General features: G+C 39.6%; 1 protein-coding gene across 1 annotated transcript in view; it reads right to left on the bottom strand.

Moving 5' to 3' along the window:
• Nucleotides 1–394: 394 nt before the first annotated feature.
• The window catches only part of LOC121513818 (semaphorin-4A), a 33,578-nt gene continuing 21,463 nt past the window's right edge, over nt 395–12,509 (bottom strand). Inside the window, exons 8-14 of the mRNA XM_041793802.1 lie at nt 10,512–10,693; nt 10,293–10,428; nt 7,196–7,385; nt 6,711–6,829; nt 4,139–4,302; nt 3,938–4,008; nt 395–1,354 (exon numbers count right to left, since the gene is read on the bottom strand). Of these exons, the coding sequence (XP_041649736.1) occupies nt 594–1,354; nt 3,938–4,008; nt 4,139–4,302; nt 6,711–6,829; nt 7,196–7,385; nt 10,293–10,428; nt 10,512–10,693 (1,623 nt within the window). The 3' untranslated portion in view covers nt 395–593. The remainder of the gene's footprint in view (nt 1,355–3,937; nt 4,009–4,138; nt 4,303–6,710; nt 6,830–7,195; nt 7,386–10,292; nt 10,429–10,511; nt 10,694–12,509) is intronic.

The raw sequence follows: 12,509 nt of genomic DNA on the forward strand, positions 1-12,509 counted from the left end.
TTTCACATTTACTGATTTACAAAAAAACAAAAAAATAGTAAAGCACATTAATATTTCTGATTAATATGTCAGATTATAGTTATTTACTGTCATTCCTGAAGAGAAATGTGAGTTTTAGTGGTTGAATGTTACGCTTGATTCATTTCCGACTTCTCAGAGAAGCCCAGTGAGCCGGCTCAAATTTGGATGAATTCAGTTTGAAATTCCTCATTCCTGTTCAAAATGGTAAAACATGGAGAGCTGAGTGAAAATGAAAGAGTCTGCATTAAAGCACTTCATGATGCTGGATGGTCTCTGAGACAGATATGACAGGTGGTCTGATACATTTGTTAAGCACTATATATATATATATATATATATATATATATTCATATTTATATATATAAGTATCTATGTAAATATATATGTATTTGTATATATAAACATTTATCATATATATACTGTATATATATAATTGTGTATCATTATACTATAAAGTATATTACATAAGATTCTATCTTATTGTATATTGTATTACTGTATACTACTGGATTGTTGTTTATTGATGTTGTTATTTAATATTTTTATTTAAAGTAGATTTTTATATTCTGTTTTCACTCCACCACCTTGAGCTCTGGTGCGTCATCCTCGGGGCTGCTGAGGGAAGGAACACTCTCCATTGATTGGTCGGTTTTGCTGCCACCATCCAGGCTGACCAGAGGGTTGATTTTTCCCGTCTTAGTTTGGCGCCACATGTAGAACGCTCCGAGTACCAGGGTGCCGATACAGATGAAGGAAAACAGGAGGGAAACGGCGACCAGCTCGCTGTAGTAACTCTTCTCTTTGGGAGCGCCATCACGTGGCGCCTTAAAGGACGGGGAGTCGCTTGTGGAGGCCAAGTCGAAGTCTGAACCAGGTCCTGTCGAGCTGTCCTCTCTCATCTTTGGATCTTCCTCGCTCTGAGTCCTTTCTTCTGCTGGGTCGCGTTCTTCAGCCTTGACCGTTACCGTGGCGTCCTCCAGGTCTCCTGAGGGTGTTCTCGAAATGATGCCTGGATCCTCGGTGAGCTCATAATTCTCATCATCAGGCACAGGTTCCTGGTCGTTCTTTGGCGAAGGTCTCATGGAGCGAGGAGGAGGGGTCAGACTGACGCGATACCTGGCCACCACTTCCTTGTGCCCGCCTTCCTGTGCTGCACAGCGGTAGGTCCCCTGGGTTTCCTCAGTGGCGTGGAACAGCAGGCTGCCGTCAGACGACTGGATGAAGAGTTTGTGGGGCAGATCTTCAAATTGAGGGGAGGTCCAGGTCAGAGTGGACGGGTTGGAGGGTTTCTGACATGAAAGACTCACCGCCGTGTTCATCTCTACCGACATTTCTAGAAGACAGAGAAGATCAGATTAAACGGCGACGCTGCAGTAGGATCCATGTTTGAAGCATCACGGCGTCCCTGAGAGAGAGTTTAGTCGGTCAGGTCAATTTTCAGTACCATGATCTTCAGTCAATGCTGTTTTTATTTTTTAACCATCAATAGAATCAGAAACTCAGTGACCCTCAAAGTCTCTGCTAAAACATAAACATGTTTTCATTACATTTGTTTTATTTTTCATTTCATGTTTTAGCATTTCACTTTTTTATTTTTTTATAAATGCTGTCAGGTTTGTCACAGAATCATTTTTGTATTTCTCAGGATGTTTCACAACATTTTGATGAACTCCATAAAACATTTCTGTATTACCTAAATATGAAAGGCATGCCTTAAAAAAGTGTTTGTATTCTATTTGATACTTCTGATTCCATAATTCTTTACGTCCACTTTTAGCGTGACGTTAAATATTAATTATCATAAATTGAATTTGTGTTTTGCATTCAGTGAAATGTTCCTGTATTTGACCTTCAGGGCCACCATATAAAGCAGGGGTGTCAAACTCAACTACAGCAGGGACCGGATTCTGAATAAAGGTCTAACCTGAGGGTCTAACAGGGTCGACATCTACCCATAAACTGTCATCCTCATTTTCTCCAGTAATAATTTACAGCGGAAACAAAGTTTGCAATAATGAGAAATGATTTGAGATAAAAGAAGAAATCAAAGTGACGAGTTTAACGGCTCAAAATCTGAGGTAAAAAGGTCAGAATGCCAAAACACAAAATTACAAGTCCAAATGTTTTTAAAAGGCAACTGCATGAGAAAGAGAGTTGAAATCATGAGTTTTAGAGGTCAAAACACGAAATAAAAGTCGACATCAAGAATTTAACAGGTAAGACTAGATCAAAATCACAATTTCAGCTGAAATCACGTGGCGATGCTGAGGGCTGAACTGTGGAAGAACTGCTGAAAATAGCCACAAAAGCACAAAACTGGTGAAAATAGCATAAAAATATTATTAGCAAAAGGTAGATGAAATGGGCAAAAAGTGGTGAAAAAAGGGCAAAAATGGGATATAATGGCAACAAGAAGTGGCTAAAATGGGCAAAAACAAGGAAAAAATGGTATTTCATGACAAAAGGTAGCTTAAATGGGTGAAAAGTGGCAAAAACGTTTCCCTTTTTAAGGTTTTCTGGGGGAATAATATTCAAAAATCAGACATAAAAAGCCACAAAAGCACAAAATTGGTGAAAATAGCATAAAGTGGCATTAAAATTGGTGAAAAATGGCATTCAGTAGCTAAAAAGGGATAGAAATAGCTGAAAATAGCACAAAAAAGCTGAAAATAGCCTAAAATAGCAACAAAAATGGGGGAAAGGGGTTAGAATGGGGAAGAACAGTGGAAAAGAGGTCAGAAAGTAGCAAAAAATGGATAAGAAGTGACAAAAAATGAGTTATAGGTGACATATAATGGTCCAAATGTGGCAAAAATGAGTGAAAAGTGACTAAAATGGGCAAAAAGCAGTCAAGAGTGGCAAAAATGGGGAAAAAAAGGAAACAAGTGGAATTTATTAGCAAAGGGTAGATGAAATGGCAATGAATGGGTAAAAAGTTGTGAAAAATTGTCAAAATGGGTACAAAAGTAGGAAAAAGGTGGTATTTAATGTCAAAAGGTAGCCTAAATGGGTGAAAAGTGGCAAAAAAGTTTCTCTTTGTTAAGGTTTTCTGGGGGAATAATATTAAAAAATCAGACATAAAAGAGCCACAAAAAGTGAAAGAGTATAAATAGTATAAAAAAGTATTTAAAATAGCTGAAAAGAGCACAAGAAGCTGAAGAGTGTGATAGTGGAATAATAAAGTTTGAACAGCGTCGATACGACAAAGTATGAAGGAGGAGATAGCCAGCGAGGAATAATAATAAACAAAATGGCCGACGCAAATATCAATAGTGTGAATGCTTACTCAGCATCCCCACTAAATATGGGTTATATTTTTAACTTGTGAATCTAAAAGGTCCAAATATGACATGAAGTTTAAAGTAATATGTTTAAAAAGGTCCAAATATGACCTAAAATTTAAAATTGTGAATCTTTAAGGTCAGAAATGAGGTAAAAAGTCAAAATTATGAATAGAAAGGTCAAAATGTTAAATGAAAGCCACAAACATAAGCTTAGGTCATCACTGTGAAACCTGAAACCTGAAAACACAAATTATTTAGTTTGTCACACCCCTGACTTTTTCTAATTATTTGTTCTCTTTACTTTTTACAACTTCTGTGACTCAACAAGGATGTTATAAATCATCCAGGTTTAGTTCACATTTTTATACTGGAGGAAATCTGCAGACCTCAGACTGGCGGGCCAGTTTTAATCAAAATATGATCTGATCTGGTGGGCCGGGTTTAACTGTACCATGGGCCGGATTTGGCCCCCGGGCCTTGAGTTTTACACCTGTGGTTTAAAGCTCCCCAGTTAAACCAGTTTATAAAAGAGAAGTGCAGGAGAGGAAGACATCCGTCAAAGGTTGCAGATAAACTCCTGCATGCTGTCTAAAGGGTCCAAAATCATTGTCAACATGTCCAAGCTCCATTACCCGTGATGGGACTGGTCTTGGTTTGTCCCAGACAAGCCTCGCCAACGTCACCATTCTCCACGTCTTGAGCTCTGTGGGGGAAACCGACAGTCGGTCAGTCTGTGCACCGTGACTTTAATCTGTACAGAGGCTACGCTGCTAGCATGCTAAAAAGTCATAAACCTAGTATTTCAAAATAAAAGCAAAAGTCATTTTCCTCACGTGTCATCATGGCCGTCTTCAACACGCGTGCAGACCCGCCGCCGGCGACTCCACCCACACAGAGGATCTCTGGCGAGGATGCACTGGCTGCATGTGGTGTAGACGGAACACCTGGCCACAGGTACGGCGGTCACCCCCTCTGATGTTCCCACGTAAAGAACGCCCTAAAGACCCAGAAAGCAGTCATGGTCAGATCTGGATTTTTGACACAAAAAATACATTTAAACCTTTTTAATGCCAAAACAAAGACAGATTTATAACGTCATGTTAGTTTATAAAAATCTGTACTGTAGAATCAGTGAGAGCTTAAATATTCCTCCTTCTAGTCTTTAGTAGAGTCTCCTATGTCTGCAGTCTCAGCTCTGAGTCTGAGTGGATAGGTCTCAGTCTCAGTCTCTGAGTCTGAGTGGATAGGTCTCAGTCTCAGCTCTGAGTCTGAGTGGATAGGTCTCAGTCTCAGTCTCTGAGTCTTTGTGGATAGGTCTCAGTCTCAGTCTCTGAGTCTGAGTGGATAGGTCTCAGTCTCAGCTCTGAGTCTGAGTGGATAGGTCTCAGTCTCAGTCTCTGAGTCTTTGTGGATAAGTCTCAGTCTCAGTCTCTGAGTCTTTGTGGATAGGTCTCAGTCTCAGTCTCTGAGTCTGAGTGGATAGGTCTCAGTCTCTGAGTCTTTGTGGATAGGTCTCAGTCTCAGTCTCTGAGTCTGAGTGGATAGGTCTCAGTCTCTGAGTCTGAGTGGATAGGTCTCAGTCTCAGTCTCTGAGTCTGAGTGGATAGGTCTCAGTCTCAGTCTCTGAGTCTGAGTGGATAGGTCTCAGTCTCTGAGTCTGTGTGGATAGGTCTCAGTCTCAGTCTCTGAGTCTTTGTGGATAGGTCTCAGTCTCAGTCTCTGAGTCTGAGTGGATAGGTCTCAGTCTCTGAGTCTGTGTGGATAGGTCTCAGTCTCAGTCTCTGAGTCTTTGTGGATAGGTCTCAGTCTCAGTCTCTGAGTCTGAGTGGATAGGTCTCAGTCTCTGAGTCTGTGTGGATAGGTCTCAGTCTCAGTCTCTGAGTCTGAGTGGATAGGTCTCAGTCTCAGTCTCTGAGTCTGTGTGGATAGGTCTCAGTCTCAGTCTCTGAGTCTGTGTGGATAGGTCTCAGTCTCAGTCTCTGAGTCTGTGTGGATAGGTCTCAGTCTCAGTCTCTGAGTCTTTGTGGATAGGTCTCAGTCTCAGTCTCTGAGTCTGTGTGGATAGGTCTCAGTCTCATTCTCTGAGTCTGAGTGGATAGGTCTCAGTCTCATTCTCTGAGTCTGAGTGGATAGGTCTCAGTCTCAGTCTCTGAGTCTGTGTGGATAGGTCTCAGGTCTCAGTCTCTGAGTCTTTGTGGATAGGTCTCAGTCTCATTCTCTGAGTCTGAGTGGATAGGTCTCAGTCTCTTTAATGTCTGCATTTGAAATATTTCCCCCTAGAAAACCTCATAAAGGTCAACTTTAACCTCAGAAATTACACAATGCAAATCACATTAATCAGTTTGTTTCCCACTCTTGTACATTCGGCTTAAATTGTCAACCTTTATTTTCTTTTATATATCAATAACTGCTATTTGAAATGTTTCCTCCTTTAATCTGTTTTTAAAGCTTTTCAGGCCCAAGTTTGACACTTCTTTTGCCTCTTTTCACCACTTTTTTACTTTTTTGTCCTGCTTTGTGCTTTTTGTATTTTTTCCATGTTTTTGCCAGGCTTTGCCCCTTCTCACTCATTTAAGCTGCCTTTTTCCATTGAATGCAACTTTTTCCAATTATTGCCACTTTTTTCATTTAAGTCTTTTTAACTCAGTTTTTGCAACATTTTCACAGTTTTTTGACCATTTTTGCCACGTGTAACTTATTTTTTCATCAATTTTGCCACTTTTCATGCCCGTTTTTGCCACATTTTCACAGTTTTTTGACCATTTTTGTCACCTCTAACTCATTTTTTAAATCAATTTTACTCTCTTTTCACTGATTTTTGCCAATTTTCACCTGTTTTTGCCACTTCTTAGCCAGTTGTTGACCATTTTTTCACTTTTGTCAATTTTACTCTTTTCACTCACTTTTTTGCCACATTGTTGACCAATGTTGCCACCTGTAACTCCTTTTTGTCATACATTTTTGCCATTTTCTCCACTTTTGTCATTGTTTCCTTGCTTTTTTCAATTGTTTCCCCCTTTTTGCATTTTTTTGCCCCTTCTTGCATGTTTAAGCTGCATTTTGCTTTTGAATGCCACTTTTTCCCATTTTAGCTACTCATTTTTTGCCACATTTTTCACAGGTTTCTTTTTTTTTTTTTTTGGACCATTTTTGCCACCTGTAATTTATTTCTTGATAAATTTTTACCAACTTTCACCCATTTTTTGCCACTACTTTGCCAATTTTTTTTTGACCATTTCACCACTTTATATTATTGCCACTTTAACCCATTTTCTTCACATTTCACAGCTTAGATTTTGGCTCTTGCAAAGGTATTTTTTAACAGTTTGGCTCGTTGTTTGAGCAGAGTTGAGTAACACTGGTCTAGGGTAATATCCGGTCGCTCTGTAAAGGCGTGAGGTTTACCTTCACAGAGGAGAGGACGAGGCTTTTCAGCGGCTGAGATTCTTCAAAGACCTGAATCTCCTCAATGACCCGGGCACCGCCGCTGCCAGACAAAACCAGTTTATGTAGAAATCCAGACTCTGCACAGAGAGAGATGATCACTGACTTTATTAAAAAACAGATTTAAACATGGCAGACAAGGACAATGTAAGAGCAGGCTAGCAGAACAAGAGAGGATTTCAAAACCTTTCATGTCACCAGTTAATCCAACACCAGTTTAACCATGACACCAGTTCACGTGGCAGCATGTGAGTTAAATCTAGTGGTTGTTTTGTTCATTCTTGGACTTTTTAAAATATAAATATATAATAATGTATTTTATGAAAAATAAATAACCATGACACCACACACTTTAGGATCACGTGGATGAAAATCAGCTGAGGCGAGACCATGTTGGTAAATCCAGTCTAAAACTGTCTGGTGTATACCCGGCTCAGACGTCTCACCTGTTAGAAGGAACAGGAGTGTGTGCTGGTCGCCGTTGGCTGCCGTCGTCTTCATTGCAGCGACTCGACTGTACTGCTGCCCTGAAGAGATGACGACTGGAGCGTTTCCTACAGGTGTTACGCTCTGACTGGTCAGGAAACTGTTCTTCACTTCCTCTAAGTCCGAGTCTGAGGCATGTTCCAGTCCGCACTGACATAAAGGAAGAGGAGCTTCAGACGATCATGACGACCATTTATTTATTCATGATTTGAATAAATCAGAACCAGAGTCAGAGATTATTTAGGACTATAAAAGTGGGCCAAGACTGGAACCTTGAGGAGCGCCATATCCCTCTGTAACAGAAACATCTCTCTCATTCCTTTGGTTTTCTACCACTGCTTCCTGAGCTCATACACTTTTACTTTTCTTTTATTTGTAGATTTTAAATTCTGACACAAGTGTTGGGATTTTTAACAGTGGTTTCACTTTAGGGACCCCGGAAAAGACCACTCATAAGGGGGGATATAGGGGAGAGCTTTCTGGGGGCCAGCCACTGTCAAAGCAACAAATATTTTATATCAATTTATGCCGTCGTTTACAGCCCTCACAAAGTCAAGTGTACTTGACCTAAAGTCTGGTTGATTTCATCAATAAAAAGACAGAATATTTAATTTCTATTAAACTGCAGAATAAAAAGGCTACTAAATGGGTACTTAGACTACATTTAATAAACCTGACATTCCCTCAAATCCAAAGATGGAAACACTTATCTTATATAAAGCATTATAGAGGAATGGGTTGAGTTCAAAGCATTTTTCCAAAAAGCCCTGCTATTTGGCAAAAATAGATGAAAAAGGTCTCAACAACACAGGTTCACAAACATTCCATACTTTGCATTTAATGTTAGAATTTGAAGCTGATAAAACATTCCATCCTCTGCCTTTGATGATGTCAACCTTTAAGTTGATAAAACATTCCATCCTCTGCCTTTGATGATGTTAACCTGTAAGCTGATAATACATTCCATCCTCTGCCTTTGATGATGTCAACCTTAAAGCTGATAAAACATTCCATCCTCTGCCTTTGATGATGTCAACCTTAAAGCTGATAAAACATTTTGTCCTCTGCCTTTGATGATGTCAACCTTAAAGCTGATAAAACATTCCATCCTCTGCCTTTGATGATGTCAACCTTTAAGCTGATAAAACATTCCATCCTCTGCCTTTGATGATGTTAACCTGTAAGCTGATAAAACATTCCATCCTCTGCCTTTGATGATGTTAACCTGTAAGCTGATAAAACATTCCATCCTCTGCCTTTGATGATGTTAACCTGTAAGCTGATAAAACATTCCATCCTCTGCCTTTGATGATGTTAACCTGTAAGCTGATAAAACATTCCATCCTCTGCCTTTGATGATGCCAACCTTTAAGGTGATAAAACATTCCATCCTCTGCCTTTGATGATGTCAACCTTTAAGCTGATAAAACATTCCATCCTCTGCCTTTGATGATGTCAACCATTAAGCAGATAAAACATTCCTTCCTCTGCCTTTGATGATGTCAACCTATAAGCTGATAATACATTCTTTCCTCTGCCTTTGATGATGTTAACCATTAAGCTGATAAAACATTCCATCCTCTGCCTTTGATGATGTTAACATGTAAGCTGATAAAACATTCCATCCTCTGCCTTTGATGATGTCAACCATTAAGCAGATAAAACATTCTTTCCTCTGCCTTTGATGATGTCAACCTGTAAGCTGATAATACATTCTTTCCTCTGCCTTTGATGATGTTAACCATTAAGCTGATAAAAAATTCCATCCTCTGCCTTTGATGATGTTAACCTATAAGCTGATAATACATTCTTTCCTCTGCCTTTGATGCTGTTAACCATTAAGCTGATAAAAAATTCCATCCTCTGCCTTTGATGATGTTAACATGTAAGCTGATAAAACATTCCATCCTCTGCCTTTGATGATGTTAACATGTAAGCTGATAATACATTCCATCCTCTGCCTTTGATGATGTTAACATGTAAGTTGATAAAACATTCCATCCTCTGCCTTTGATGATGTCAACCTAGAAGCTGATAAAACATTCCATCCTCTGCCTTTGATGATGTCAACCTATAAGCTGATAAAACATTCCATCCTCTGCCTTTGATGATGTCAACCTGTAAGCTGATAAAACATTCCGTCCTCTGCCTTTGATGATGTTAACCTGTAAGCTGATATAACATTCCATCCTCTGCCTTTGATGATGTTAACCTGTAAGCTGATAAAACATTCCATCTTCGCCTTTGATGATGTTAACCATTAAGCTGATAAAACATTCCATCCTCTGCCTTTGATGATGTTAACATGTAAGTTGATAAAACATTCCATCCTCTGCCTTTGATGATGTCAACCTAGAAGCTGATAAAACATTCCATCCTCTGCCTTTGATGATGTTAACCATTAAGCTGATAAAAAATTCCATCCTCTGCCTTTGATGATGTTAACATGTAAGTTGATAAAACATTCCATCCTCTGCCTTTGATGATGTCAACCTTTAAGCTGATAAAACATTCCATCCTCTGCCTTTGATGATGTCAACCTTTAAGCTGATAAAACATTCCATCCTCTGCCTTTGATGATGTCAGCCATTAAGCAGATAAAACATTCCGTCCTCTGCCTTTGATGATGTCAACCTATAAGCTGATAATACATTCTTTCCTCTGCCTTTGATGATGTTAACATGTAAGCTGATAAAACATTCCATCCTCTGCCTTTGATGATGTCAACCTATAAGCTGATAAAACATTCCATCCTCTGCATTTGATGATGTCAACCTTTAAGCTGATAAAACATTCCATCCTCTGCCTTTGATGATGTCATCCTTCAAGCTGATAAAACATTGATGTTTGAAATGATTCTGAGATGGATGTTACTGATGTCAAAGCAGACCAGCGGGGCAGTGGGGATTACTCAGGCCTGGAGCACAGCCGGTAGAGTCCTTGGTACTAACCCAGAGTGTATGAAGTGTGTACAAAGTGTAGCGAGCTAACATTCAAACTTCTTTTCATCAGTCATCTAAAGTCACCTTAACATTGTTAGCTAAGACGGACTCTCACCTTTCCCTGGATCTGTCTCCCTGGTCTCTGACTCCAGACCATGGTCTGTGCGTTGAGGGTCATGTAGTTCCCACTGAACACGTTTCTGACATCCTGGAGCGAAAAGACACAGACAGCAGACTCTGGACCTGAGGACCTGAAAGAGACATGAAAAGATCAAATAAATGCTATCATTTAGAACCACTAAGGAGTTTTAGCTCTGTTTGTGGTTTCCCCTACCACTGGGAGCTGAAGATTCCGTAGAACAGAGTGTCCGAGGCATTATCGCCCTCTGCTGGCTGGAGGGTGAACACATCCTGGAGGACATTGAAGGGGAGGCGTTTAGGAGACTGACAGAGCAGGGGGGCTTTGGCGAAGGACGTCCACTTCTTTTGGAGAGTCATCTGCCCTCCAACATCATCCTGTAAAGACACGAGAAGTTAGCCTTCGGGGTTTTATGGTTACGCATCATTACGATATAAATAATAATTATATTAACTTTATTTGTATAGCACTTTCAAAAACAACCCAGACAAAAGACAAGAAACAAGACAAAAGACAAGAAATAAGGCGCTCTAACTGTTGAGGCCAAAAGAATCAGCACGGTAAGATATCTCCTTCAAAGACCAGGAAGTCAGGAGTTGGACATGAGTCATGTAGGCTGTGCAGTAAACTAGGTAAAACACTGCAGCAACACAAATCTTAGTCAATCCATACGCCAGGCAAATTAGCAGTTAGCAACAACATCTAGGCTCACCAGACTAGTCTGTGACATCCCAGCCAGCACTGAATGACACTGTTAAGTCAACTTCTTACTGGGAGGAGATCATGAGCAGCACTTTCTGCTTTATTGGTAAAGACATGAGCCTTGCAGCGGTGCTGATAACCTCAGACAGCTGCCTCATTCAGTGTTAGTAACACTTTTAAACCTCACTCGTTGGCTGGTTATAGAAACAGCTGTCCAGTTCTATGCATGTGCAAAGCAAAAAACAGTCAAAGTCATTTTCACAAACGTATGTAAATGCTCATGACACTGTGGCAGTTCTGTAGTAATTAGCTGGAATTTTACCAAGTAAATTCTTAGATATAAGATAAAAAATGTCTCAATAATTCCAAAGTTATCTGTTTATCTAAACCAGTGGCTCCAAAGACACTAAGAATATTTTTTAAATGACATTGTTGCCACTTTCATCAATTTTACCAAATTTTAACGCATTTTCATCATTTTTAACACCAGTTTGGCTCATTTTAGAACATTTTTGCCACTTAAAACCCATTTTTGTCTATTTTAAACTCTTTCCATCACTTTTTTTTCTGCCTGTTTTTGCCACTTCAAAACCAATTCTTGCCACTTTCTGCCTAACCTTGCCTCTATCAACCACTTTTTACAACTACTTTTTGCCCATTTCAAAACCATTTTGCCAGTTTATATCAAATTTTCATCCCATTCCACCTGATTTCCCCCAGTTTTTGCACTTAAAAGCCATTTTAGCCACTTTAATCCCCTCTTATCCCTTTTTGTGCCCGTTTTTGCCACTTTAACCCAAATATATTCTTTAGAAATCTAATTTCACCACCTTTTCTACCATTTTTGCCATTATTAACCAATTTTAGTAATTTTTAACCATTTTAACAATGTTTTCACACATTTTTTCATTTAAAGAAGGCTTTTTATTACACAAATAAATAAATAAAGAGGTTTGTTTCTTTGATCAGAGTGGTTATTATTCAGGTCAAACATAAAATATGGTTTTCACAGCTTAACTTCACAATAGAGCCTGATTTTGCAGACCTCCATGGTCCCCCGGTTTGGCTGGGTCCCAGATCCCCCCCCCCCCCAGACAGCCTTGTCTGCACTATTCTTGAATGTTCATGGCTGTGTTCGACCACCTCCAGGTACCGTGGGGGTCCCTGGTCTCTGGCGCCTTTATTTTGGGGGTCATGGGCTGAAAAGGTTGAGATCCACTGATCTAGACCAACTAAATTAAAGTGAGTCCTTCCTGAATAAATGTGGGTTAGGGTCAGGTTAAAATATCACCTAACAACCACAGAACTGCCACAACATCACAAAGACTGACTTGGTAACTAAGACAATATTACTATGCACATGTTCTGATAGTTTCCATACTTATGAGATATTACTTGGTAAATGCCAACTCATGACTAAATAATGACCACCTTATTCTTGAGAAATTACTAGAATTACTACAATAAAATGACTGGGTAATTAGGGCCTGC

This window comes from Cheilinus undulatus, linkage group 8, assembly GCF_018320785.1.
Source record: "Cheilinus undulatus linkage group 8, ASM1832078v1, whole genome shotgun sequence".
In the NCBI taxonomy this organism is placed as follows: domain Eukaryota; kingdom Metazoa; phylum Chordata; class Actinopteri; order Labriformes; family Labridae; genus Cheilinus; species Cheilinus undulatus.